This window comes from Bos mutus, chromosome 3 (genome assembly GCF_027580195.1).
Source record: "Bos mutus isolate GX-2022 chromosome 3, NWIPB_WYAK_1.1, whole genome shotgun sequence".
In the NCBI taxonomy this organism is placed as follows: domain Eukaryota; kingdom Metazoa; phylum Chordata; class Mammalia; order Artiodactyla; family Bovidae; genus Bos; species Bos mutus.
Genome location: NC_091619.1, coordinates 19,181,411 through 19,208,952, shown reverse-complemented (window position 1 = coordinate 19,208,952; position 27,542 = coordinate 19,181,411). Strand labels below are relative to the sequence as shown.

The 27,542-nt window shown below is 56.0% G+C and overlaps 2 protein-coding genes across 2 annotated transcripts; both read right to left on the bottom strand.

Annotated features, from left to right (window-relative positions):
- Nucleotides 1–1,239: 1,239 nt before the first annotated feature.
- Nucleotides 1,240–11,432, bottom strand: ADAM15 (ADAM metallopeptidase domain 15). The gene is given in 24 exon segments (XM_005898672.3): nt 1,240–1,560; nt 1,660–1,784; nt 2,043–2,114; nt 2,530–2,601; nt 3,229–3,298; nt 3,675–3,813; nt 3,946–4,018; nt 4,484–4,561; nt 4,819–5,020; nt 5,107–5,411; nt 5,542–5,634; nt 5,885–6,059; nt 6,135–6,283; nt 6,719–6,803; nt 6,947–7,116; nt 7,193–7,261; nt 7,344–7,409; nt 8,200–8,392; nt 8,485–8,535; nt 8,537–8,559; nt 8,735–8,813; nt 9,248–9,324; nt 9,947–10,053; nt 11,246–11,432. Coding segments are annotated over 24 exon segments (2,595 nt in total). The 5' UTR covers nt 11,325–11,432; the 3' UTR covers nt 1,240–1,517.
- A 434-nt stretch (nt 11,433–11,866) lies between these two features.
- Nucleotides 11,867–27,293, bottom strand: DCST1 (DC-STAMP domain containing 1). The gene is made up of 16 exons (XM_005898670.2): nt 27,233–27,293; nt 26,771–26,896; nt 26,628–26,702; nt 21,957–22,085; nt 21,468–21,607; nt 20,508–20,721; nt 20,278–20,421; nt 19,500–19,618; nt 18,945–19,102; nt 16,815–16,914; nt 16,593–16,688; nt 16,327–16,453; nt 15,610–15,726; nt 14,976–15,118; nt 14,747–14,860; nt 11,867–12,118 (listed from the first exon to the last, which is right to left on the bottom strand). Exons 1-16 carry the CDS (start codon nt 27,288–27,290, stop codon nt 11,867–11,869), a joined length of 2,112 nt encoding a protein of 703 aa, XP_005898732.2. The 5' UTR covers nt 27,291–27,293.
- Nucleotides 27,294–27,542: the final 249 nt, after the last annotated feature.

The following is a 27,542-nucleotide window of genomic DNA, read 5'->3' as shown; positions in this document are numbered from 1 at the left end:
GTGCTTGTGTTAGTACAGGGTGCTTCCCTGGTGGCTCAGCGGTAAAGAATCCGCCTGCAGTGCGGGAGACGCGGGTTCGATCCCTAGGTTCGATCGCTAGGCACCTGGCGGGCTAGAGTCCATGGGGGTCGCAAAGAATAGGACTGAGCGACTAAACAAAAACAATTAATATAGGGTGTGTGTGTGTGTGTGTGTTCAGTTGCTCAGTCGTGTCTGACTCTTTGTGACCCCATGGACTGTAACCCGCCAGGTTCTTCTGTTCTTGGGATTATCTCGGCAAGAATACTGGAGTGGGTTGTCATTTCCTTCTTCAAGGAATCATCCCGACCCAGGGATTGAACCCGCGTCTCTTGCGTCTCCTGCATTGGCAAGTGGATTCTTTGCCACTGCACCACCTGGAAAGCCATAATACAGGGTAGAAAGCCTGATTAAATCTTTGGAAGATTTAAATACGGGCCCACGCCTCTCACCCAGAAAGAGGCAAGAGAGGTGTGGGGCTAGGATCCATGAAGTTTATCCAGCCATCTTAGGCACATTGCTCCTTTTTTTTTTTTTTTTTTTTTTTGGACGTCTAGAGATACAGCGAGAGGAAGGGACAAATCGCCTCCCGGGGACCCCTCACCCCACCCTTTACAGAGCCTCAAGCGGCAAGCTTGATGCTTGCCTTGGGATTGGCACCTGTCCCTTTCCACCCCACACCTTCGTTCTGGGAGAACGAAGGCCACAGTCTCCAAGACGAAGCAATGAGGTGGTTGCGGGCTGGTACAAAGCACCTTTGTTCCCAAACCCTCCGGTGGGGTGGGGGAGGGGGGAGGCAGGTGTGCGGCCTCGGAATCGTGGGAGCCGCTGCCCCGCCCTGTCCCAGCTCCGGGGCTCTGAGAACACCAGCTAGTTCCATTTTCCCCAGCCACTGGTCAGAGGGTGGGGAAGGCGAGTCCAACAGCTTGACGGGTTTGTCAGTGGCCGCCGCTAAAGGGCCGCGCAGCGTTGGGGGCGAGAACTTGGCGACTGGGGGTGGTAGAGGGCATACAGCGTTCTTTGTGGTGCTGGATTATGCAGAGACATCACAGGCCAGGCAGAAACAAGCCGCGAGCATCCCAGGGATCCTCTCACCCAGCCTGGGACTCTAGCCCTCCCTATCCTGTCTTCGTCTGAGGCGGCAGCGTCTCCTGGCGGCCAGACCTGGAATCGCAATTGGGGAGACCCTCCTTCCCAAAGCAGACAAACTTAAAGGCGCGCTCCCAAGACCTCGCTTTTATTGTAACTCAGCAGACAGGCTGTGCGCACTTCCTTTATCTCCGTCCAGCTCCCAGACCCTCCCCAACCCCCAGATGCCGCGGCGTGGGCCAGTCCCCAGAGTGCTGTTTGACAGCAAGTGGAGATACCCGGTGTCTTAAGACTCCTGCTCCACAGCGTCCAGGCTCTGGCTCCTTCAGTCACCGTGGCGGGCTTCAGGGGTCAGGTCTGCCTATTGGCGTCCTAAATTCAGGCTGGAGGCAGCAGAACCTCAGGAGAAGTTAGAGGTAGGGCGAGGACGCTGCTGGGGGCGGCGGCGCAGGCCTGGGATGTGGAAAGCCAAGAAAAAAGGTCAGAGGTGCTATTTTCCCAGACCACTCGCCCAATCCACCCATTCTCCACGCCTCTCCTCTCCTCTCCTACCTGGAGGGTACCACTGGGGGCGGGATTCCAGCTCCAGGGCCAGGCAGGTCACCAGAAGGGCGCCGGCCGTGAGGGTCAGCAGGCAGTGGCTTTCTCGGGGGTGGGGGCTTGGTGGGCCCCTGTGACTGAGAGAGAGAAGGCAGCTTGGGAGAGCATATCATGTTGTTCACCTCTGACACACTGATGCTGGGGAGCACCAGCTTGAGAGGTGGCACCATAGGTCACCTGTGTCTCCAAACGAACCTGTCACCATTAAAGATGCCACTGGGGTATGTGGCCTCAGGCACAGAGGGCGTCTTGCCACCAGCACCACTGCCAAGGCCACCAGCACCACAGCCCTGGGTGGGGGGAGAGGCTGTGCCCTTCTCTCCCCCCACGGTTACCTTTGGGCGCCTCACCACCGGGTCAGCGGGCAGAGGGCGGGTGGGGGGATTGGGTCGGTCTGCCAGCTCAGCCTGAACAGAAAGAGGGGCAGTGACTATGAGAGCACAGCCAGGGGCAGTAGACATGCGATGGGTCTCCCCAAGGGTTCAGGTCAACATGCAAAGTCAGCCAGGGGGCAGGAGAGAACTGGGGCATGCGCATGGGGCTTGAGCGCATGCCAGGAGAGGCCTCAGGGGAGAAAGGTGGGGGTCACTGGGGGGTTGTCCCTGGCCAACTGCAGTCCCGCCACTGACCACTAGATGGTGGTAGAAACCAAGGCAGGAGGCTCACCCTTTGCTGCTTCTGGGGCTCAGAGTGTCTGAAGGCTGAGGGCACCCTGGTCCCCTAATGACGAGTGCTACTGGCAGGGAACAGGGATGAGAGCTGCGGTTGGGCACCAAGCCTCCCACCTGCCCTGGGCCAGGACCGGGCCTGGCCCAGATTTACCTGGAGTCTCTTGGGCACAGGGTCAGGAGGCAGCGGCCTGGAAGGAGGGGCCGGGAAGCCAAGAGCACTAGCCTGCTGAGAGAGCAGGAGGAGCAGACAGGCAGGGGACGGGGGAGGGAGCAGAAAGACAGATGTGGGCAGAGAGGTGTTAGTGCTCAGGGATGGGCAGCCAGGGCCCCAGGGGCAGTGGGGGCTGTGCATGCGTGCGGTTATTCAGTTGCATGCAGAGGGGGTGACAAGTGGTGGGGTAGGCATGCAGACCACCTCCACACACGCACTCCTGTCATCAGATCCGGGGGGCTCAGGGCAGAGGCACTCACCGGCCCTTCTACACCTGGTGACCAGGGCCTCATCAGGTCCTGGCACACTGAAGACCACTCTGAGCACCCCCTCATGCCCTCCTGGGGCGCCACTGCTGGGAGCACAGGTAGACCCGCCTTTGAAAGCCACTGGCTTGGCCAGCTCACAGAGCTCAGCGCCCCTTCCTCTAGGTGATTGCCCCTCCCAGTCCAGACTGGACTCTGCTTCTCAGCCTGCGGCAGGGGAGGTGGCGGGAGGGCTGGCCCTGACTCCAGTGACTGACTCATGGGCGATGCAAGTCTTATCTCTGAGTTCAGAGCCTTGGACACCCCCACCCCAGGGCCCAGGCTGGATTCCTGGCTGGATCGGGGCCCTCTCTGCTCTGTCATACAGACTTACCTTGGCACCTGGCATCACGAGGGCCCTCTGTGGGGGTCCTGGGCGTTCTGGGGGACCAGACTGGGCTGCCCTGAGCGTGGAGAAAGACAAGGAGGGCAAGGGCTCAGCCTCAGACCATTTTGTGCCCATAGGCAGCCCTGGAGTGGGGTTAATCCTTTGTGGCCCTTTGGAGCATGGTTTAGGCCAAATCAGAGGTGAGGAGGGGAAGCTGATCAGCCTGAGGGAGGGCCCCACTCATCCAGCCCTGGGGCTCCTGGAGAGAAATGGTCCTAGCACCGCAGTGGCCCCACCTGGGTCTACACGCGAGGTGAAGAGTTATGGGGCACAAATAGGGAAGGGGCTGTATGGGGTGTGGCCTGGGGGCTGCCCAGGGGGTGGGAGCAGGGCTCCAGAGCTGCTGTCCTTAACAGAGATGTTGAGAGAGTTGGTAACAGGGAGGCTGGTACCTGTATTGGCAGCTGGGTCCTTTGAGCTGGCAGAGTCGTTGGTGCAGGCGGGCACGGTGCCAGTAGCTGGCACCAAGGAGCACCAGGACCAGCAACAACAGGAGGCTCAGGGGCAGCCCTGTGGTCAGGGAGCTGGTTGCTGTGGGTGAGGTTAGGTGATCAGCGAAGGTGAAAGAGTCAGGGGTCACAGGGAACCAGCAGTGAAGGGATCAGGAAAAGAGGGGCGATGAAGGATGCCCTCTCAGCTGCCCCTGCCCCTGCCCCGTGCTACCTCTGACGTGGGTGGTGCAGTCTGGCGGTGCCCAGCCCTCCTCACAGTGGCAGCGTCTGTTGCTGTCGCAGACCTAGGATGCACAGGTGGGACAGTGAGGAGCTGGGCTCTCTGGGGCCGTGTTTCCCTGTCCCCAGCTTTTCAGGATCTCAGATGTCCTGTCTCCTCCCAGCACGGCTGGGAGGTGTGCTGAGGATGAGGGGGTGGAAGTGCCACCGCTCTGGAGAGAGGGACTCTATCGGCGCCAGCGGCGGAGGAAATTAGACTGAACTCACGCTGTGAGTGCCTTCTATCTGCCAGCCACTGTGCCAGAGCTAGTGCTGTACTCATCTCATGTGCCCAGGAAGTGGGTACTACTATTATGCCCGTTAGATGAGGAAACTGAGCTCAGAGAGGTGAATAACCTGCCCGGGTCCCACAGTTAAGACACAGTAGAGCAAGGATTAGAACCCAGGTGTGTCTGTTTGCAAAGCCCACCATTATTTTCCTTCCCAGAGGCTCCCCTGCTTCCCCTTCATCTCCCCCCATGCCAGCTCACCCCATGCCCGTGGCATCTCCTTTGACATTCCTGTGCTCCCAGGACCTCTATTGGCTGGCACTGCTGCTCAACACACACCTGCCCAGTGGGGAGAGAAGAGCAAAGATCACCCTCTAACACACTTTACTGGCACTGGGAGGCTGAGGCCCGCCACACATTTACAGATGGGGACACCAAGGCTCACAGGACAACAGGACTCTGCTCCATCTGAAGTGAGGATCTGAGCTCCCCTCAGAGACTGCGCTGTTTGCACTGGTGGCTAACGAGGCCTGGGCACTGCTCACAGCAGTTCAGACATCCCTCCCCACCTGGCCCTGCCCACCGAGGCTGCTCACCAGGCCGGGGCCACAGGCTGTGCCAGGCAGAGTCAAGAGGGGCTGGGCCACGTCATTGCCCAGGTCCAGGTGTACCCAGCTGCAGTTCAACCTCAGCTGGGTCCCGTTGGCTTCCAGCATCTCCCAGCGAAGATCTCGGGCTGAGCCCAGCAGAGGCTGGGCCCTCCCGCCCTGGCACTGGAGTTGCCCACACATAGCATCTCTGGGGTGAGGGAGGAGGTGCAGGGTCAGTGTGGTGGAGCCAAGATGCCCACAGACCTAGAGGAGAAGCCAGGTTCCCTCACTTACCGAGGGGCACAGGACACATAACTGCCATCAGGGTTGCGCCCACAGCTCCCAAAGGCGTCCCCTCTAGTATTGGCAGTAAGGAGGCAGAGCGGTGCGGCGGGCTTGGCCCCAGGCCCCCAGAGAGCCTGGCACTGCTGGGCATACGAGGCACAACGTCCTTGCATGCACACAGCCTGTCCACTGGCACATGGCTCACCGTCCCCCATGCTGACATCCGGGGGGCACTGGGAGCTGTCTCCTGGGCAGAACTCAGGCAAGTCGCAGTCACCTCTGGTGGGGCGACACTTCCAGCCAGCTGGACGCAGCTGTGGAGGGTGCGTGAATGTCAGTTGTGGGGGTGGGGCAAATCCAGCCAGGCCCTGGGAGTTGGGGTGACCTTTTCCACCCTGGCCCCTGGCAGGTGGGCTCTGGGTGGCCGGTCCAGTCTGTGCCCACCTGGCAATTGTGACAGCAGAGTCCATCAGATGCGCACTGGGCCCCTGGCCTCAGCTGGCAGGTGAAGTAGTCACAGCAGGGATCGGTGCATTCCTGTAGGGAAGGGCACAGACCACAGACGGCCAGGCATCAGAGCAGGCTGGGCCTGGGACCCCACCCCAACTGCCTCCTGGAGCCTGAACCCTAGGCATTTGCATGGCAGATGAGAGCTGGAGCCCCACAGTCTGCCTGCTGTCCCCACAGATGGGCAGGCGGGGAGAGGGGCTCTGGGGGCTTGAGACAGCCGATGAGCCAGGGTGAGGGCACAGAGCTGCAGGGGCAAGGCTCTGGGGGAGGCGCTTACATCTGGGAAGCCACAGTCACACTGCTCCCCGGGCTCCACCAACATATTTCCGCAGACACTGGCCATAGAAGGCAGACCAGACAGCCGTTCAAAGAGGCAGCTGCCCATCCCGCCCAGGAGGGCTTCTTCCAGGGCCTGTCGGCTGCAGTTGCTGAAGTTCAAGCCTGGCAGGAAGCTGGGGATGAGAGCAAGGAGGTTGGGGCTGCGGACCTGCCCCTGCCCCTTCTGTCTCCACCCTGCAGTTACTCACTCTGTGGAGGCCTGCATGATGCAGCTCTTGGCTGGGGCTGGACCCGGGCAGGGGCAGCTGTTCCCAGGGGAGTCATGGCCCAGGCCCAGGCTGTGTCCCAGCTCGTGGGCTATTGAGGAGGCGACTCCCAGGATGCTCGTGGAGTGGTCCTGTCATTGGGGAGGGGAAAGCCCAGGTCGAGCACCAGCCTGATTGCTCCTGTTCTCCCTTCATCTGGCCTCTTGGGCCCTGAGCAGGTCCTGCCTCCCTCCTTAAGTGCTTCTAAGCCAGGAGGAGAGCCCAGGCCTGGGTGGTAGGGAACCTGGGCTCTGGCTCAGCTCTGTTCCCCATATCTCACTGTATGGCCCTGGGAGAGCACCACTGTTCTTTGGGCCTCAGCTGTCCCCCCGCCCCCTTGAAATGGGCAGAGCTTCTAGGTGAAGACATGATGAGCTGGCCACAGGCGAGGGGCACCTTTCACGTACCCCTGCCCTCTATAATCTCAGCTTGGGCTGGCAACTTTGCTGGGGGTTTCCGTGAATATATGGCGCCACAGCTGGCAGGACCTAGATGGGGAACGGGGAGGAGATGTGGTCATAGCTCACCATGTTCACGCCTCCTGAAAACTCAGGAGAACAGATGGAGTTCTGAATGGCCATGCCGACCATGGGCCCAGAGAATGAAGTGGCCCTGTGGGATCGAGAGGTCAAAGGTTAGGGCGTCAAAGTAAAAGTGGCCAGAGCATCAGGCCCTCGGGGAGGGAGTTGGGGTGTGAAATTGGCCAGGCCAAGGCAGAGCCAGACCCTGCTGGCTGGCCCTGGGGGAAGCCTTACGTCACCAGCTGGGCGCTGTCGTGGGGCAACCGAGGCAGCAGGTTCGTCCTGCGCCAGTGGAGGAAGCTGTCTAGTGTGAGACCTGGGTTCTGGCTTATCTCTATCAGGTTGTGCTGGGTCCAGGCCTCCAGGCCCACTAGTGCCACCCGGACGTTCATAGGCCTGAAGAACTGAAAGAGAATGGGACTCAGGAGAGGGCTTCCCGAGGTTGGGGGCCATAGGGATGCTGTCAGGCCTGACACTCACTGTGTCCAGGAGGAGGGCCACTTCCAGGGTGCGGTTCAGGAGGCTCTGGAAGTCCCGGTGCCTCTTGACCTGCGGGTTAAGACAAGTGGCCAGGAAAGGTAGCACGGCTGTCAGAGGCCAGGGGAGGGCAGCCAGGGCCCGGCCAGCTCACCTCGGCATGGTCAGCCACAATCACCAGCTCAACAATCTTGGTCTCTGTCACCACGTCCCGCCTCCACTGTGGACAAGAGGAAGGAGCATCAGGCACACCCACCAGTCACCACCCGCAGCCACGCCCACCTGGCCAGGCTGTGTCCACACCCACCCTGTGTGGTCAAAGCGAAGAGAGTGAAGAGTCCATTTTACAGAGAACCACTGAGAGCCTGGGAGGCCGGGGACTTGCCCAAGTGGACTAAGAATAGGTTATGAAGCTGGGAGTAGAGCCCTGGTTTTCTGGCTTCAAATTCTGTGCTTTTTCCAAATTAGGAAAAAAAAAAAAAATAGCTGACACCATGAAATACTTAACATATGCCAGACAGATTGGAGTTCTAAGCATTTACATACATATATATATGTATGTAGGTTCATTTAATTTTCACAGTAATCCTATAAGGTAGGTAGTTCCATTATCCCCATTGAATAAATTGGATTCTTACTGCTTGATGATCAGTAACTATGTATTTGCTATATCCAAGTGAGAGCTCTCTGTGTTTGGATCATAAGACAGATGAAGGGTTTGAGTCAAGTGCCTGCATCCAAATCCTGGAAATACCATGTATTAGTTGAATGGCCTTGACCAAGTCGCTTAACCTCTTAGAGCCAGTTTTCTCACTAAAACAGAGCTCTGGATAGCACCTATGCCCCAGGGTTGCTGGGGTGAGTGAAGGAGTTAATGTTTACACAGCGCCTGGTGCTGCAAAATCGCTCCGTGAGCAGGAACTATCGTTACTATGAGCCAATAGTTCTGAGGGCCAGGGGGCCAACCCCGGGAACAACAGAAGCCCAGCCCTCCTGCCTTCCCTCCTCACCCGGTGAGTGTGACGCTGTCCCAGGGAGGGCTCCGGTAGAGCCTGAGGGAGCACAGATGTGGGCCAGCTCAGGGCACAAGTGTGGCGTGGCAGGAGGAGGTCTTGAATCCGGGAGACAACTGGGGGACCCTGAAGGTCCCCGGGCCCCAGCTCCACAGAGTAGCTTCTCTCTGGGGACAGGATCACTAAGCCCCTAAGCAAAGATGCAGGAAGTCAGAAAGCTTACAAGCTCCATGCCTCGTTTACCCTCACTCTCTCCACCTTCATGGAATCGACCGCTTGTACCTGAGCCCGGAGCAGGTGCAGAGAGAGACCCAGGAGTGCGCGTGGCCACGCTCTCCCCTCGTAGCAGCAGTTCTCCTACAGCAGAGAAGCATGAGTGCTGACCTGAAGGCCAGGCCAGATCTGAGCCAGGCGGCTAGCTTGTTGGCGAGGATATGCAGTGTCCTCCCAACCTCTAGGAATGCCACCTTCTAGTTGCCCCTTCCCTTAATCCCCTCAGGCCAGAAACAGGGCACAAGATGGCCTGACTCACCAGAGTATGTCCCTCACCGACCACCCGGGTGCCATCAGGCTGGTACCACACCAGAGTTGGGCGGCCTGAGACTAGCTCCCTGCGGAATGAAGAAAAAGGAGGGCAGGGTCAGCTGCCTCTTAGGATGGTGCAGTGACAGCTTGAGGGCTGGAGGTGGTAGAGGGGCGGCTGGAGGCCAGGCAATCCCCCTGACCTTCCTGCTTCCCCTCAAGTAGCAGAATATGATGGTTGGGCCATAGACTGGCTACAAACCCAGGCTATCTGGGTTCCAATCTAGTTTTTAGCACCCACCAGCTGTGTGACCTTGGGGGAGTTATTTAACCTCTCTGTGCCTTGACTTCTTCATCTATGAGGCCAATAATAATACAAACAGTATCTACTTTATAGAGGTTGTTACGAAGATTTAGTGAGTTCAGGCTCTTAGTACGTAAGTACCACATTGTAGTACCACATCATAGATGCTATATGAGTTGTTAGTCGTGTTATTAGTAACATTACTGCTATCATTATTACCTATTCTGCAGCAGCTCCAGGATATGACTCTCACCATCCAATTCCAGTTTGATCCGCAAAGCCTCAGGCAGACTGGTCTGTGGGTACCAGAGGGCATGTCACCTCCCTGGCCCTGTCTGTAACTCCTATCTTCTCTAACCAGAAAACCTCAGGCCCTTAGGAGAGCACCGACGATTAGATCATTGGTGGGGGGATCCCGAGGGAGGGGCCAGGAAGCCCTGCCTGGCCTGGGGCATTGTTCTGGGGGGTTGTGTGGGGAGGTCAAGGAAGGTATCTGAGCCGCCCCTTCTCGGCTTCCTGCCCAGAGAGGAAGCATCATGGAGGGCCCAGTGCAGGCCCCAGCCCTTCCTCTGACTCAGCTTTAGAATTGGGAGGGGAGGGTATCTGGTGGGGCCCGACCCTCTCCAAGTCCCCCCACTGAGAGAACCGACAACATGAGACCAAGAGAGCAAGTTTGGCCTCAGTGGAGATGGACGACTTGGGTGGGGCTGAGGCAGACAGATGTGTGTGTAGATGGGAGTAGGGGGGATAAGTGAAGCCAGGTGCTGGGGTGTGCAGGGAGAGGCGGCAGACCTGGGATGGCCATGCTGCTGTGGAGTCCACTCACCTGCTCTCAGCCTGTCTCTGTCTGGAGACACCTGACTACTCAGGGTGGTGGGGGGTGTGAATGTATTTCTTTGAGGGGAGAGAGAGGCTCACCTGAAGCGCCTCTGCTAGGCTGAGTGTGGGGTTGTCCTGAAGGATCTGGGGCTCCAGAGGTCCATTCTGGGCCCTCTCTGGCCTTGCCTGCATCTCCTCAGTGACACCTGCAGGGTTCCCAGGACACCCCAAAAGAGTGCTGAGAGAATCAGCGCCAGGCTGGAGGTGGCTGCTGCCCTCTGACCCACCTGGCTCCCAACCCATCAAGGCTCTTTTCTGCTTGAAGGACTCCTACATTGCATTCTGGGACTTAAAGGAGAATACTGGGGATGGGTGGGGGCTTCTCTCCAGTGTTTCCCTTTCATCCCACCAACCCATCCACAAGTTCCCAGAGAAAGAAGTTCAGCTTGCCCAGCCTGTTGTCCTTCCCTGTCCCCCTCAGACCAATCCCAGGTTCTCACAGGGACCCTCCCCCTGTTCCCACTCCCTCCCAACCCCCTCCTCCCCTGGAACGCCCCCTCTCAGGACTGGGCGAAGCCTTGTGGCCCAGTGCCCACTCACCCTCCCTTTCCTCACATCAGAGATGCCGGGAACGCCCATTTCTGGGTGAGCATTGCAAACACCCCCCTCCCTAAACACCCCTCATGCCCAGTTAGGCACACCCGCTGCCCACAGCCTCTGCTTCCTCCAGGAGTCCGCCCCCCGCCCCCAATAGTCCGCTCTCCTCCGGACACTCCACCCCCGCCTGCCCTCTCGGCCCCCAGCCCAAGACAGCAGCGGGAAGTGAAAGTTCCAAGGAGGAGTTGGTGTCCCAGCCTCTTTCCTGGCCAATTCTCCCATTCCTGGCTCCTCCCGGGCCCCTCCCGCTCGGCGAGCTTTCTGGTGGGATCAGCACCAGGGTGAGGGGTGCCGGCGTCTTGGGCCTGGGATGAGGGGCCAGGAATTACCCTCTTCGCCAAACCCTAGGAGCCGTGCCTTCTCGGCGCCCTGGCACCGGGTGGAACGATCAGCTAGGCCCCAGAGGAGCGAAGACGTCAGTCCCGGGGAGCAGAGCCCCACTATCGCGATCCTGAGGGGGTGCTGGGCGAGGCCCCGCGGTGCCCAGTCCCGGAGCCTGAAAGTGTCCTCGGGGATCCTGCAGAGGATGACCGGCCCGGGGGCGCCGGCATCCCTCCACCTTCCCTCCCCACTCCATCTCCCTGTCGCCGGGTCCTCGGCCCAGAACATCAGACGAGGGCAGGCTGTGCTCTGAATGGGGTCTCTCGGGGTCTCCGACCGACCCCAGGACCCCAGGGCCTCCCGACTTCCCCGCGCGTCCTCCCAGGGCGACCCCCGGCCCACTTCTGGCCAGGCACTCACCTATATCTGGGAGCGGCCGGGAGGGCAATGGGCTGCCCGCACCCAGGAGCCCCAGGGCCCAGAGCAGCGCCAGGCGCATGGCAGCGCCGCCCGGGGCCGGGCGAGGGCAGCAGGTGCTGGGCCGGGCGCCGAGAAGCCGCGGCTGCCGGGTCGGCTTCTCGCACCTCGCAGCCAGGCGCAGCCACAGGCCCCTCCCAGGCTCCTCCCACTCGGCCAGAGCCAGGCCCCGCCCCGAGGCCCCGCCCCTGGAAAGGCTCCACCCGCACAGTGCGCCGGGTCCCAAAGAAGTGTGGATCCAGCCCTTGACTGCGACTGCCGCACTGCTCACCCTGCTCTGCACAGCCACTTCAGGCTGCTGTGCAGGATGGGAGCCGAGGCCCTGTCCGACCGGTTTGGGAGTCGCGCCTCCACCCGGCCCTGGGTCAGGACGCCTTCGTAACAGCTTCACTGCTCTCCGCTCTCACGACCGCAGCCGGGCTTTGCCGGATCAGGTGGGCTGGTTCTCCCAACTGCCCAGCTCACCCTCCGGTACCGGACGCCTGCGAGGCGCGGGCAGCAGGAGTGTATGAAGCATTTTATTAAACAGGAAGGAGCGGATGGGAGAGGGAGCAAGACGCCCCTTCACTCCGCGTAGGTAGCATCATCGTTGCTGTCGCTGTAGGCGGAGGAGGAGAGCTCCTCGCGGGGTGTGCAGACCGGGCACCGCTGCCGCATGTCATTCCAGCACGAGCGGCAGTACACTGCCTCGCAGTTCGGTGTAGGGCACACGTAGGACTCGGGCGTCTCGGGTGCTTGGCACACCACGCATCGGCGGCGCAGCAAGGGGCGCAAGAGCGGGCAGCGGCGGTGCAGGATGTCAACCAGATGGCGGCGCTGTTGAGAGACAAGGCGGGTTTAGAGCCGGTTGGGCAGCAGGCGAGAAAGATGGGGAGCTGCAGAACAGCGCTTCTTTTTGGAGAAGCGCTTCTTATCTGAAGTCTCAAAACCTGACTATGCCCATATGTTTGAGGAAGCTGGATTTGGCAAAGAAGAGCCTTGGAGGGCAAGGGTTCTATGGAAGTCGGTCCTGGAGAGCCTCCCTCACTTCGTGATGGAGAGTGAGAAGATGCAGCCGGTAATAGCAACAACCATCATCACATGTACTCTCCCGTAAATCGTAAATCGTTTTATTTGATTCTCACCGTGAGGCTGAGAAGTGAGTAGGGCAGATAAGACTATCACTACTGTGTTCTCCTACTCTACAGATGAGAAAGCTGAATCTCATAAATGTTAAAAGACTCCCAAAGGCAGACTGAACAGTAAAACCTGTCTGGATCCAGGTACCCTGATTTCAAATCACAAGTCTGGCTCATTATGCTCCTTCTGTCTCCCAGCCTCTCTCCACACGTTTTCCAGGAATTCTCAGGCCACCTTATCAGGTCACTCTTTGCTCAAGAAACTCCAGGGGCCCCACTGCCTGCCAAGCAAAGGCAGGACTCCTGGCCTTGGCCTTCTGAGCCTTCCACAATCTGGTCCCTTTCTAGCCTCTGCTCCAACTTACCTCTCCCTGAACTTTACATGTTCTGTGCCAGTTTCTCCTTAGACTTCAAGCCCTGGCACTTGGTTGGCATTTCCTTTGGATTCTGAATCCTTGCACATTCTGCTTCCTCAACTGGGAATGAATGCCCTTCACATTTCCACCTGCCCATCAAAATCCAGTTAACTCCATGATTTGGTCATGGAATCACATTATGTTCATTTTGAGTGAGTTTCTTAGGAGATCTGGATCAAGATGATGGGCTAGAAGCACATGGAGCTCACCTCCTCCCATAGTATCAGTATGTTCATCAGACATTCATCCAGCCCGTACTGCATGTCATGGGAGTTGGGGAGGTCTAGGAGCTGGAGGGAAAATTTAAGCAAACATGGTCTCTCACTTTTATGAGCTTTTTTAGGGCTGATTAAATAAGAGTGGCTGCTCCTTGTGTTTTTAAATGATATTGGGCCCCGTACCAAGAAACTGTAAGTGAATTAATTCAATTCAAACAATAACTATGTAAGGCAGATCTCTTTTTAGCGGAAAAAACTGATGGCTTGGAGAGGTGATCATTTTCACACAATGACAACTAACACGTATATAGAACTTGCTATGTACCTGCACTGTGAACTCATTTAATCCTTACTACAAACAGATGGAGTAGTTAAGTCCATTTTACAGAAGGGAAAAACCAAGGCTCAGCATTTAAGTCAGTGGTCAAGATCACACAGTTGTCGCAGTAATGATGGGAGGGGCCAGGATTCAAACCTCAGCTCTCTAGGGATTTCCCTGGTGGTCCAGTGGCTAAGACTCCAAATGCAGGAGGCCTGGGTTCCACCCCTGGTCAGGGAACTAGATCCCACCTGCTGCAACTAAGAGTTCACATTCCGCAACTAAAGATGCTGCATGCCTCAACTAAGACCGGGCACAGCCAGATAAGTAAATATCTTTTTTAAAAAACGATATCTTTATCTTAAAAAAAAAAAACAAGCTCTCTGGCACCAGAGCCTCATAGCCAACCACCACTCTATTACTGATCTCTAGTGAGCAGGCCTCATAGATTTGTCCAACCTCCCCATTCTGCAGAGGGAAAAACTGAGGTCCAGTGAAGACCATGGCCAAGGTTACAAAGCTCACTGAGGGCGTGTGGATTGGAGCCTGGTTCTGCGGACAGTGTGGCCTTTCTGTATACCACATCCCTCTTCATGAGGCCTCCCTGATCCCCAGCCCACCTGAGTCCCCTCACCTATGGCACCTCCTCACACCCGCCACACACCCCCCACCCCTCTGCTGGAACTGCACTGAGCTTCTATTCTGAAGTCCTCTCAGAAGAACCTGTGGCTTTGCCTTGGGCCCCTTGTTTCTGATGAACCCGTCTTGCTTTTCTTTGACCCGACTATATCAAATCTGATTCCTCCTTTTTGCCTGCTTCCCTATGGTCCAGGTGGCTCAGTTGGTAAAGAATCCACCTGCAATGCAGGAGACCCCAGTTCGATTCCTGGGTCAGGAAAATTCCCTGGAGAAGGGATAGGTTACCCACTCCAGTATTCGTGGGCTTTCCTGGTGGCTCAGATAGTAAAGAATCCTCCTGCAATGCAGGAGACCTGGGTTTGATCCCTGGGTTGGGAAGATCCCCTGGAGGAGGGCATAGCAACCCATTCCAGTATTCTTGCCTCGAGAATTCCATGTATAGAGCAGCCTGGCAGGCTACAGTCCATGGAGTTGCAAAGAGTCGGACACAGCTGAGCGACTAAGCACATCACAGCCCTATGGTCCACTTAGGATCTCAGGCTAGGCTGAATACTGGGTGCAGATATGGACACAGCCTTGACCTCCAGGCACTGGATGACCAAGGCCTTTGCATGCATCCCATGAGAACTCACTGAGTGTCAGTAGACTTGGGACCTTGGTAGGGGCTGGATGGACTAAGGGGAGATGCCCCCCCACTCCGGTTCTGAGACCTAGAGGCACAGGTCTGGACTTACGGGAGCCCTCTGCTGTCTTGCCCGCCTCACGATGGTAGCCCTCCTCAGCTGGGTGAAGGCTGCTCTCTTCCTTAAGAGATCGTTGTAGAGGAACAAGATCCGCTTCTTCTCTCTCTGGGGCCAAGGAGACAGCACAGAGGAGGAAGACATCCCCCAAGGTGGGGCCGATGGGGGGCTGGGTGCAGGCTGGTGTGTGCCCACCTGAGGGTGGGGAGGCTGGGGGGCACACCTTGGGGAAGTAGAAGGCTGCGATGACCCTCCGGAGCCGGTAGCCGAAAGCCTGGAGCAGACAGAGGCATGCTAGGAGGCCGCTCGGTAGAGCTGCTTTCAAATAGGCCCTGGTGTTCAGGGGCACGGGCTGGGGCAGGCAGGCTGCGGGAGGAGGCGGGCCTGTCAGGGGCATGGCCCGGACCAGCTGGCCGCAACTCTGCACTGAACTCCCCATGTTCATGGGGTGTGGGTTAGGTCTCTGATTACCCTGTTATCTTCCTGCCTGCCCCTCACCCTGCAGAGCTGTGTTGTCAGTATTGTAGCCATTAGGCCCAGGAAGCTATTTGTTCAACATGGCACAGATGTAGAAATTTTCCATCATGGCAGAAAGTTCTACTGAATGACATTGCTCCAGAGGGCTGGGACCTTGGGGGACCCTCTGGACTCCTCTGACCTAAACCTGTTATCCTCCAATCCTTCAAGCTTGACCTGATGTTTCCTACTCTGATTCTCTAATGCAAACACACCGACCCCCATTTCACCATAGCCAAGGCCCAGTCCCCTAACTCTTTGTCTTGGAAACACCCCGCCTGTCTCCTCTCCCCGGCCCCCAGCCATCAATTCCTCTGATCCAAACTTTCAGCATCACTCACGCATGTTGTTTGAGTCCACCACCATCTCAGAGGAGGTGTTCAGGGCTCCAATGGTATTCCGAAGAAGCCGGGCAAGCATGGAGTCTCCCCCAACTTTCACTTCCAGTTTATGACTGCCTGATGCCAGGATAGAGGTCGTGGTGTGTGGAGGGAGTGGGGGAGTCAGGAGAGAGTTGGAGTTAAGGGCAGGATGGGGACTGGGTGGAGGGGAGAGGTCAAGGCATAGCAATACTTCTCAACCGCACAGGACTTTCCATCCCTTCACTGATTACTAATGCCTCCTTTTGACAGATACAAAGGGGAGTGGAAACTGAGGCTCCCAGTGACAGCTGTCAAGTTGCAGGGCTGATATTTGACCCTAAGGTGGGCAGGTAGGGGCTGAGAAGCAGAAGGAAATGACAGAACTAGGGACTTCCTTTGTGGTCCAGCTGTTAAGAGTCTGCCTTCCAGTGCAGGGTTCCATCCCTGGTTGGGGACCTAAGCTCCCACACGCCGTGAAGTAACTGAGCCTGAGAGCTACAGCTACTGAGCCCGTGCTCTGGAAGCCATGCGCCACAACTAGAGAGAAGCCCATGAGCCACAACTAAGACCTAATGCCGCCAAATAAAATAAATGTTTAAAAATTGGAAGAATTGGGGTGGGGTGGCTGCACAGGGTGGGAGTTCTCCAGGGGGTTGTCTCCTTGGGCCTGGAGCCTGGAGTGGGGGCTGGGCTCACTGCGGAAGGAGTACTGCACGAAGGAGTGGTGGCGGATAGTGTCGAAGATGGAGTAGAGAGCCCAGTCCAGGCCACAGAGCAGCAGCAGCAGCAGCAGCACCGGCAGTGTCTCCATGAGCTCCCTTAACTGGCCAGGGGGCAGGAGGGGCGGAGCTGGGCAGTGCCGCTGGTCCAGGCCTGGGGCCTCCTCTGAGCCCCCTCTGCCCTCCACCCCTCAGACCCCTGCTCTAGTAGGATCTGGGGTCCTGCCCTCGTGCCATCCTCACCACATTTCTCATTTCTGCGGCCTGGATCGTGGGGTCCCAGGGGAAGATGACGGTTTTCTTCTCGGCTTTGCGGAGTGGCAGCAGCGTCTGCTTGCCCTGGGAAAAACGTCCCCACGGTGAGAAACACTGAGCACCCTCTCCTCTTCCCTTCTGCCCTCCTAGAGCAGGAAGGCACCCAGGGAACGGGACAGGGCACTCCTGGGCAAGGCTGCGCACACTCACTAGCTTCTTCCTGCGTTCATCGATCTGACAGAAGTAGGTGCTGATATAGATGTTGTCAAAGCGGATGTCCCCGTTATAGCTGTCCATGTAGGAGAAGCACCTGTGGGTGAGGGTGTCTCCATCGCCTCCAGGTTTACTCACCCCCAACCCTGGGCTTCCCTGCTGTGGTCAGTCAGCTGACCACCCAGCATGCACCAAGCACCGTCTATGTCCTAGGAGAAGGCCCTGCCCTGCCCTCCAGCACCCCCACAGTCCAGAGAAAAACACGCATGCACATTCTGCTGAGACATAACAAAGGTGAGGAGGGGAGGGGGTGCTGTGTAAGTGTGTGCCTGGGAGGTAGGGGAAGGTTTCCTAGGCATGGAACTTTCAGGAAGAATATCAAGCAGAGGAAACATTAGGAGCAAAGGAGGGAGACAAGGAAAATCCCTCAAGGATGCAGAAATCGCCCGATGCATTGACTCCCACGTCCACCTCGCATGCCCCTGCCTCTTGGCTGAGCCCTCAAAACATCTCCTGGGAGCTCACTTGAAGCAAAACTCATTTCAACCATCATTTCCCTTCTCCTCTGATACACCCCTGAGTAAAGCGATGTTTTCTGTGTGAGCGTGTGTGCACGCGCAAACCTAGCTTTTCTGTGTATCTCTCAAAGTCCCACATAATGCTTCAGTTTCCTGAGGAAAAATGTTAATTGTTGGAAATGTGTTTAAAACTGTAAAAGTACATTAAATAAGCTCTGTAAACTGTGAAACATGATTTCCAATGCTATTGGTTCTGGGACCCTGTAAAAATCTTTGCCTTTCAGATAGAAATGTCTACAAGTGCAAAGAAAGACTGTGAGCGCCCCCTTGTGGGAAGCACTACCACTGCTGGTCTGGGCCTGCGGAGCCGGGTCTCCGCCCCTCCCCGGCTCAGCCCCTCCAATGAGTGACCTCACCCAGGTTGAAAGCCTGGAAGTGGCTTTTGACTCTGTACCTCCTTCCTTCCCTCCGCAAGCTGGCTCTGCACCTTCCCCCACCTCCCTCCATTTCAGGCCAACTTCCTGCCACGCCCCCCACCCCCACCTCCATTCCAGCCTGGCTCCCTAACCTCTGACCCACCTTGGCCTCCCTGTCTCCAGGCTGCTCCAGTACGGCCTGCAACCTTGCCACTGGGGGGCAGTTCAGGACCCTCCTGCAGGGATTTCCAGACTGTTCTGACTATGCCCGGTCCTCAACCACAGCCTCTGCCTTCCACATCCCACAAATGCTGGATTCCTGACCCAAGAGAATACTTTTCCTCTTCTTGGCTGTGGCTCCCCATCTGCAGCCTTTTGAAGCTCAGTTATGGCCCTTTCAGCGGCACTTCCTCAGCTCCCATATCTGTCCATAGTACAGCCTTTGAATCATCTCTGTCTTGGGGACGCCTCTTCTACCTCCCCTCAACCATGAGCGTCTTGCGGGCAGAACCATGGCTCATTCATCTCTGTCCTCCCACAGGGCTCTGGACACACACATAAACACTCACTTGCAGTCTAGGCCCCACGGACAGGGGCAGAAGGAGCAAGAACCCCTGCGGCTGCCCTTGTCCAGCCCCTGCCCATCTCAGGCACATGGGGCTACAGACAGGAAACAGAGGGTCCAGAGGTCGGCAGGGAAGCAGAGTGAGGCCCAGCGCAGTCCAGCTGGACGCCAGGCTGGGTGGGGTTGAGGACTTTGGTCCAAATGGAGGGAAAGTAGCTGCCAACACAGCAGGCGGGAGAAAATGAAAGCAGAATTGGACGACAAAAATGGCACAAAGTCAGAGCCAAGGGGAATATGAAGGGCAAGAAAAAAAAAATCAAAAGTCAAAGCTAAAAGTTAAAAAAAAAAAAAAAAAAGTCAGCGTCGGGATAAAGGCCGGAAGGAGGTAGATAAATGAAGACGGTCGCCCTTTTAAGGTGGTGGGAACATGGGGTAACGTTTCTTCTGACAAAATGTCCACATTTCCTTTAACTTTGTGTAAACAACGAACCCAGCTTTGTAAAAAGGCAAAGTCAAAGGCGAAGAGCGTTCAGATTCAGTCGAGGAGGGCTCTGCAGCCCCATTCCTGGCCCTCCCTCAGGGCGAGGCCGGCGGGGAGGCTAGCTCCGAGCAGAGGTTGAGGACTCACGAGTGGAGGACCAGCAGGAAGGTGCAGGAGAGCAACACGTGCAGCAGCCCCAGGGTCCGCTCGAGCTGGGCCTCCTGGCGCCTCACGTAGTCCCGCACCTCGGTGCTCACGTGTTTCCAGCTCGTGTTGAGGCCCAGCACCCCAGCCCGCCTCTCCTCCTGGTTGGACGGCACAGGCGTCACCTCAGAGGCCCAGACCCAGCTTCCCAGGCTGGCTGTGGCTTCTCCCCCTGGGGTGCTTCCCTCGTGCTCTCCTCCTCCCAGGAACTTCAGGGGGGCCTCTGCTTTCTGTTCACCGCCCTCCTTGACACCGTCTTGCTCCTTTGCACCTCTGTGAGCTGACACCCTCTCACACCTGGCTGCCCCTTCCCACAGGCTGGACACCACCGCCCCCCACCCCCACCATCATCCAGTGCCTTAACCGCTCCCCCCCTCGCCCCCTCCCTCGCCAGCCACCTCTCCTGCGTCCTCGCCCCACTCTTCCTCGCATCCTGTGCGCTGTGGCCTCCTCCTCCCACTCCCTACCTCCCCCCACCTCACACTGCCCCTCTCTTACCTTGAGGTTAATAGTCGCTGAAAATTCCCCCAGGCCATGAATAGATTGGTTGAGGGAGTCATAGGTCTGCCCAAAGTTGCCTTCCACTGGGATGCGACTGCGGCACCAAACTTCCATCACTGCTGGGCAGTGGGACCAGGTCAGGGGCCTCCCTGTGCCCGGCCTCCAGTCTTCCCTTTCCGTGATCCTCTGTGTTTTGTCTCTCTGCCCGTGACTTCCTTTCTTTCTTTTCATTTTTTGGTGCGACTTATGGAATCTTAGTTCCCAGGCCAGGGATTGAACCTTGGCTCTTGGCAGTGACAGCTTGAAGTCCTAATCGTTGGAGTCTTAACAACTGGACTAAAAGAGAATTCCCTGCCCATGGCTTTCTACCACCATGAGTTTTCCCCTTCTTCACTCCCCTTGAATTCTTTCCCCCATTTTTTTCACCTGTCTATAACCGTACCAAACACTAATTATGATAGCCAACACTTAACAGAGCAGTTCCTCTGTGTGCTGGCTCCGTTAGCTGCTTTTCATGTATTATCTCCTTAAATCCTCAAGACCCCTAATGGGATAAGTACTATCATGATGCCCATCTTTCAGATGAAGAGACAAAGCAGGAACTTACCTGAGTCACAAATCTGGTCAGCTGGAGACGCTGGGCCCTAAGGATGCCGTGTCCTCAGAGCCCAAAGCCTCCCCTCCTGACTGCCTTCCTGCCCGACACCTTCCCAAGGTCCCCCAGGACTCAGATCCCTAACCCTGGTGCTCCCCACCCTCCTGCCTCTGTGCTCACCCTTGGCAATGCTGCAGAAGAACTTGAACTTCATGGGCAGGCAGAGTAGGTGGTTGAGGAGGGGCACCCAGATGCGCTGCATACACACTCCATGCTTCTGGTCAAACCAGCGGCGGCAGCTGAACATGGCCTCGTTCACCACATCTGCAGGAAGGGCCAACGGGGGTCTGAGGTCCCCACACCCTGAGCCGACGCCCGGGCCCCTGCCCTGCCCAGGGACCCCCGCTCACAGGAGCAGCGCAGCTTAGTCTTCAGCTCATACGTCTTCTGTGTAGAGAGGTGGTGTCTGAAGGCTGAGGCAGCAGGGGCCTCCTCACCCGGGGCTGTCTCTGAGCCCTCGGCATCCTTGGGTGAGAATCCACTCTCACTGTTCACCTGGGCATCCAGTTCCTCAAAGGAGTTGGTGATGTTCTGGGTCTCAGCTTTCAGCGACTCTTTACTGCTCTGGGGTTGGAGGCAGGAAAGGGATCAGGCATGGTAACTTGGAGCTTCTGTGCCCGACAGCCTGTCTGACCCCAGCATCCCAGGCTCGGGCTCTTACCTCCAGGTACAAGGAGCTGAGGCCTGGAGATGGGCTCTCATCTCAGATTCTCCACTGTTTGTAGGCCTTGGGAGCCCTCTCCCCTCCCCAGGTGCTGCTACTCCACTTACCTCCCAGGCTCCCAGCTCCTCCCAAGGCCTCCCATTCCAGATCCTTGCTAGTCAAGGAAGGTTCCCCAGGTCCTTGACTTTACCCCTCATCGCTACTCAGGCCACTGTGCCATCTGCACTATCCCAACTCCAAAGCCCCAAGGTCCTTGTCTCCCCAACTCCTCAACTTTCCAATTTTTCCAGATCCCAATCTTCAGTCTTCCAGTACCCTATTCCCTCATCCCCTGACCCTCAAAATTTCCCAACTCCTCAAGGCCCGGGCCCCCAGTTTCCTGACATTCTAGCTCAGCCGCCCAGAGCACTACCTACTTGGGTGTTTGGGAATGTGTGTGGGATGTGCCCCAGGGGCCAAGGGGTAGGAGCTCTTCTGCCATTTGGTGCCCAGAGACCAGGGCAATGCTTGGGAACAGTTCTGCCCAAATGCCAGTACCACTTGCCCTGTTGTGAAACTGTAAGTCCAAGGTCCCTGCTCTCAGCTCAGGTCATCTAGGCCCTGTGGGGAGAGGGACCCCGAGACCCTGCCCGTGTAGGGTCCTGACCAGCAAGTCCTTGAACACTGCCCGCAGCGGGGCTGTGGAGATACGCCAAGCTGTGCGGGTGTTGTTGATCTGCAGCTCCACCGTGCAGCCGAGCGATGCTATCACCGCGTTGAGGTTGTGCCGCAGGTTGGCCACTGGTCCTGAGGGAAGATGCCCTGGTAGATTACCTCCCTCTAGAGCCAATTAACTTTCTCCAGCCCATCCCGAGCTCCCACTCTGCGGGCGGTGACCACCTTCTAGAACTGTACATTGATGGGGCCCAGAAGCTGGTAAGAGGTCATCTCATTCAACCCCTGATTTTTTTTTTTCCTTTTGTAAATGAAAGAGGCTCAGAGACTCAGAGGAACTCTCTTAGGGGACACACAAGTCAGAATAGCTGGGATTAGACCCCCCACTCTTTGTTCTTCACCAAGCCTGGCTCTCAATGGATAGCCCACCCAGAGTCACTGCTTCAGTGTCACTAACTGGTACCCAGGGGCACACACTCACCCTCATAGATGGCGGCCAAGGCATATCCCAGTACAAAGAGCCTGCCCTCTTTGCCCAGCATCTTGGGTATTAGCAGAAGGCTGGCACAGCGAATGTGAGGCGAGGTCCCCCAGCCTATAACCCCCAAGCCTGTCAGGAGAGCCCAGGAAGTGGTGAGGCAGAGTAAGAAAGCTGCCTCCCCCACCAAGTTTAGCAGAGGACCCACCTCCCACAGCTCTTTTCTAGAACCGTCACCGTACTGTCCTTGGAAGGGCTTGGAGAGGAGGCCAGAGATTGAAAAGCCAGGGTCAGTGATTCACTTGGTGCGTATGTGAGTGTGCGTATTTGTGTTAGGGAAGGGGGCCAACATTTTCCCTTTCCAGGCTGGACTCACAGGTACCCTAGGTACTGAGCGGGCAGAGAGAGCAAGAGGTGAATTCTGGAAACAGGTGTTGGTGCTCAGAGCAGTCGGAAGAGAGGTCATAGCCACCTCGATATCCCTGCGCTCTGACACCTACAGCTCTGTCCCTAATTTTAGCCTTCGGTCATGTACCTCCTGGTGTGTTTCAGCAGCTTCACATGTGTCTCCCTGTGGTCTCTGCAGCGAGACAGTGAGCTCCTTGAAGCTCATAATCCAGGGAGAGAGACAGACGGGTAAACAGATGACTACAACGCCAAGTGCACAGGGAGGTGCTTATGGAGAGCTGTGGGAGCCCAGAAGGGGGCAGGCGTTTCTGCGGGGAGGGGTGGGGCTGGGAAGGCTGGACAAAGGCTCGAGGTGACAGCTGGGCCTGGGTGATGAGTAAGTGTTGTGAGGCATTCCAGGCCAAAGGAGTAGCATAAACTGGTCAGGGAGCCCAGAAGATTCCTGTGTGGATGGAGTGTTCTCCCAAAGATGGCCAAGGCAGACCCCTAGTCCGTACCCTTCTCTCCATCTGCTCTGGCCTCACGGAGTCCCCAGCGTCTCTCCTGGGAGCTGCCTCGTCCCTTACTTCCTCTCTTGCTAACCTAGATTTCAATTTTCTTGAGGCAGCCAGAGTGATCTTACAAAAACAAAAATCAGATCCTGTTCCCCGCTCTGCCTGAAACCGTGCAATGACTTCCCATCTCTGCTTGGGATCAAATCCGGACTCCTCTAACACCATCACCAGACTCTCGTGATCTGGCCCCTTCCCACCTTCAGAGGTGACCTCATCCTATTCAGCCCTTCGCCCACCGCGTCCGCCCACACTGGCCATGTTGCTGTTTCTGGAACTTGCCGAGCTCGCGTGTCCGCCCGGGTCTTTGCCCTGGCTGTTCCCCTGCCAGGAGCTCTCCTCCCCTAGCCTTCACCTGGCGGCTCTACCTTGCCATACAGGTTTGCTGCAAACCCCGTCAGCTGCCACCTCATGGTTTGTTCTCCCTTCTTCCTTGCTAACACAACTTGGGTTTTGTTTCAGGGCAATGGCCTGTCCCTACCCTGGCCCCTGGGGGTAAATCTGGATCCGTCTAACCCAAGCATGCTATAGTAGGGCATTGAAAGGGAGGTGATTCTGTGGTCTTGGCCTTTTGGCCAAACTGAGGACGATAGTGGACAAATAGTCGCCCTACTTTCTGAGGGTGATTGTTGACTGAGGGCTGCTCTACCTTCTAAAGAGAGCCTCATGGAGTTTGCTATCTGGGCATTCCCCAAAGAGCAAAAGAGGTGTCTCACCCCTCTACCCCAACCAGCCTAGACAAAGACAGGGCCAGAAATCGGAATTATCTGGAAGTGGAGGGAAGTGGTTAGAGCAGGCAGACATAGGGGAGGATGGGTGTTCACTTCCCCATGGCACATGACAGACTCCGAGAGCACCCTTCTGAGGCTGGTGTTGCAAGAAGGGGAACCTGGCTGACCCCTCCCAACTGGACACCCGCTGAGCTGCAGAGACTGGCACGGCCACCCCAGGGCTGCCCCAGAGCACAGAAAGGGAAGAGCGTTCATGGAGGAGGCCAACAGGGCCTCCCAGGAGTACGGGGGAAGCAGGCACATGGAGCGTGGTACTTCTCATCATGACAGGGGAGGGGTGACTTCAAGGGGTCCTGTGTTCCCTGTTTGGGAGGGCAAGGACGTTTCCTTTGGGACAAGAATACATATGGAGGGCATGTTAAGTCGCCTCCGTCATCCAGACTCTTTGCGACCCCATGGACTGTAGCCCGCCAGGCTCCTCTGTCCATGGTATTCTGCAGGCATGAATACTGGAGTGGGTTGCCATGCCCTCCTTCAGGGGATCTTCCCAACCCAGGGATCGAAACTGCATCTCTTATGTCTCCTGCGTTGGCAAGTGGGTTCTTTACCACCAGCGCCACCTGGGAAATAGAGAGGGCAGCAAGCCTCAAAGCCATCTGTGGGGGTCCCATCTCAGAGGGCTGCCTGTTTAGGGGGAGACATCCAAAAATAAGAGTCTGCAGGTAGCCTGTAGGAACTACAGGGAGCTTCGTTCAAGGTCAGTCAAAGAGAACTGCCCTCAGCAGGAAACCGGGCCCCACGCAGTCCACACAGAGCCTCCAGCCAGACCATGAACAGGGCCCCCTGAGACGACCAGGGTGTGAGGGAGTGCTGCACAGAGGCGGGGGAATTCTAACAGTATCGATGACTTCAGACTTTTGTCCCTTTTCCTCTAATTCTTCTAATCCCCTTTCTGACATCAGAAGAGCCAGAAAGGGAAGGAAGTGGAGAAAAAAAGTGAGTGAGCAGGCTGTGCCTCTTGTCCGCCGCAGGACCCCACTCCACGGATCAGGCCTGCGCTTCGGGGCAAGGGCGTGGTCAGAAGGGAAGATGTTTGAGAACGACGTGAGATTGAAATCTTGACGTAGAATGTACTGGACTGGACCTTTTAAGCCCCGAAAATAGTCATAATTACTGAAGCAAGACTAGATCTTCTAGATTTAAATCACAGAAAGCTAAGGGTCTGTGTGAGAGGTCATCAGTGGGGAGAAATGTGGGAAAACAGTGGTCAGAGAGAAAGTAGTTTCCTGTTGGACTACATCGAGGCGGCTGATTCAGTGAGCTGGGGACGATGCCACGTCCGTGCCCCTTGCCTGGGAGAGGGTTAGAAAGGACACATGCTGCAGTTTGGACCAAAGAGGTGTGGGGGAAGTCGGCTGGGGGGTTACAGGAAGCTCTTTGTTCTTATAGGAGACACGAGGAAGGAATGCACTGGTCTTTTGAGATTGTCACGTGGGGACGTGGCGTCCGGATTTGCTGCAGCCATTTTGTGACCTGAAGAGAAATGATCTACAGGCCAAAAATGGCAGAGAAAAAAGTCAAAAGGAAGCTTGGTTCTTGGTGGGTTTACTGAGCTGCCGAACTATCCAAATTCCCAAACTACTCTACGTTGAAACTTGTTAAATGAGATGTTAAATTTCCTCGATGGTTAAACCACTTTTAGGCGGGTTTTCTGTTCCTGTGGCTCAACATGTCCTGATGCAAGGCCTCCCTTCACGTCACCTTCTCTCAGAAGCCCTCCCTGACTACTCTCCAGCTAGTTCCCAATCCCTTTCTATCACATTCCCCTGGTTTACATTTTTCATACCACTTGGAACCATCCAAAATGCTCTTGTCTATTTCTTCATTTATTATCTAACTCTTCCCGCTAGAATGTAAACTTGAAAGAGAGTGTAAACTCAGAAAAAACTGGGTGTGTCGTGGGGAATAGTTGAAAGGAATTAAGAGGTACAAGCCTCCAGTTATATAACAAATAAGTCAGAGATATATAACAAGGAATTTGGTCAATAGGAAATATGACCAATATTTTATAATAACTTTAAATGGAGTATAATCTATAAGGATACGGAATCAAAAGGTTGTACACCTGGAACTAATATAACTTTTCAAATTAACTGTATTTCAATTAAAAGCAACATGTTCAATAATATTGTAAAAACTTTGTACAGGGAAAGATGGTTCTTAGACTTATTGTGGTGATCATTTTATAATGTATGCAAGTGTCAAATCACTATATCGTATGCCTGAAATTAACATAATATTGTACATCAACTATATGTCAATTAAAAAAGAAATCATTATAAATTTATAGCAGTCACTGCACATACATATATAGACACACATGTATGCACTATATACCATAATGTATGTATGTGTATGTAATGCATGTTATATATATTATAAACTCTATGGGTCTAAAATTTAAAAAGTGAGCTGAGTGCTTGTCAACCTTGTTCACTGCTGAATGAATCCTCAGCAGGTGCTTAGTTAGTGCTAAATGAATGAGTGAATGAATGAATTGAATTTATCAGAAGCAGCAGGAAACAAGATCAGAGAGGTCAGGAGAGATGGGGATTAGGAATGGTTTTGGGGTTTATCATGGGAGTTAATCTCTGGAGGAGGAAATGGCAACCCACTCCAGTATTCTTGCCTGGAGAATCCCATGGACAGAGAAGCCTGGCAGGCTACAGTCTGCGGGGTTGTGAAGAGTTGGACATGACTGATCACACACATAGGGGTTAATAGGGAGTCCCTCAGACTGGGGAGACTCTTGCAGGCAAGGACTGTGTCTTCTGTGGACTGGGGCCTCTTCCCTCTGATCTCCCCTCAAAACCCAAGATGAGGCTGAAATTACAAGGGACACTTAGGAACAGAAGAAACAAGAGGAGATTCCTTCCTGGGCACCCAGGGCTGTACTGTATCCCTGCTCTTAGCCCAGCACTAACCCACCAAGCTGTATAACGTCACCATCTTCTGATCTTCATAGATGTTCATAGGGTTCACCAGAAGCTGAAAGAGACCTAAAGATACAGGGTTCAGCCAAAGGTCAAAAGGTGCGCCCCACCTCTGACCTCTGTTCTGTACTCACCTATGGCCAGGAGCCCGCCGGTGCCTGCCCCCAGCAGGAAAGCGCTGACGGGAAACTCACCCGGCTGGCGCCATAGGAATTGGTTACAGGATCTGGGCAGCCCCCAGTTCAGGAACCCCTGCACCGCTGAGGGGTCAAACGGTTTAGCCCAGCAGGGCCAACATACCACTCTTCTGGCTGGGACATGGTTCATTAGGATTAGGGGCGGCAGACAGGTGGAGGATGGGGGAACTTGGATAAGGGTGGCGGGGACGCGAGGGACCCTGGGGAAGTGGGGCAGACACGAGGGAGAGAACAAAGGGCTAGGCCAGGGGAGGGCGCTGGAGGAGAGGGGTGGAGGCTGTGGGCCCCCAAAGTGGGGGAGGGGCAGGAGTCCTGGAGGAGAGACTGGGTGAGAGGAGTGGGGGCCAGGAGTTGCTTCAAGTCACTGGGAAGTGTCGGGGTCTCTGGTGACTGACTCACTGGTGTGGGGTAGTTTCCTTTGCCCTTTTGCTCGATTCTGATGAGGTCTAATGGCCATGAGTCTGCTATGGGGAAGTCTCTCTCATTCCAGAAAGCTCCTCGAGGATGTCTTTGGATCAGAGGTTTGGCTTCTGTCTCCTCTGCCTCACCCACAGCTTGTCTGAGGGCTGTGTCTTTTAATTCCTCAGCTGTGAAATGTGGAGATTAGAGACCTTACCTATCCCTTTGCAACTAGATAAAGAATTCTAAGACATACACGGTAAAAGCCCTCCGGAACCTTAGAATATGGTGAGAGATTCTAGGGCCTTTA

What these genes read in the sequence shown, in the direction of transcription:
- DCST1 (XM_005898670.2), bottom strand. Translation starts at nt 27,290, where the DNA reads ATGGCCATTAGACCTCATCAGAATCGAGCAAAAGGGCAAAGGAAACTA. An exon ending in CAGCGACTATTAACCTCAAG is followed by an intron (nt 19,103 to 19,499) that starts GTAAGAGAGGGG and finishes CCGTCCAACCAG; the next exon opens with GAGGAGAGGCGGGCTGGGGT. An exon ending in CGTGCAGTACTCCTTCCGCA is followed by an intron (nt 15,727 to 16,326) that starts GTGAGCCCAGCC and finishes TCCTGGCATCAG; the next exon opens with GCAGTCATAAACTGGAAGTG.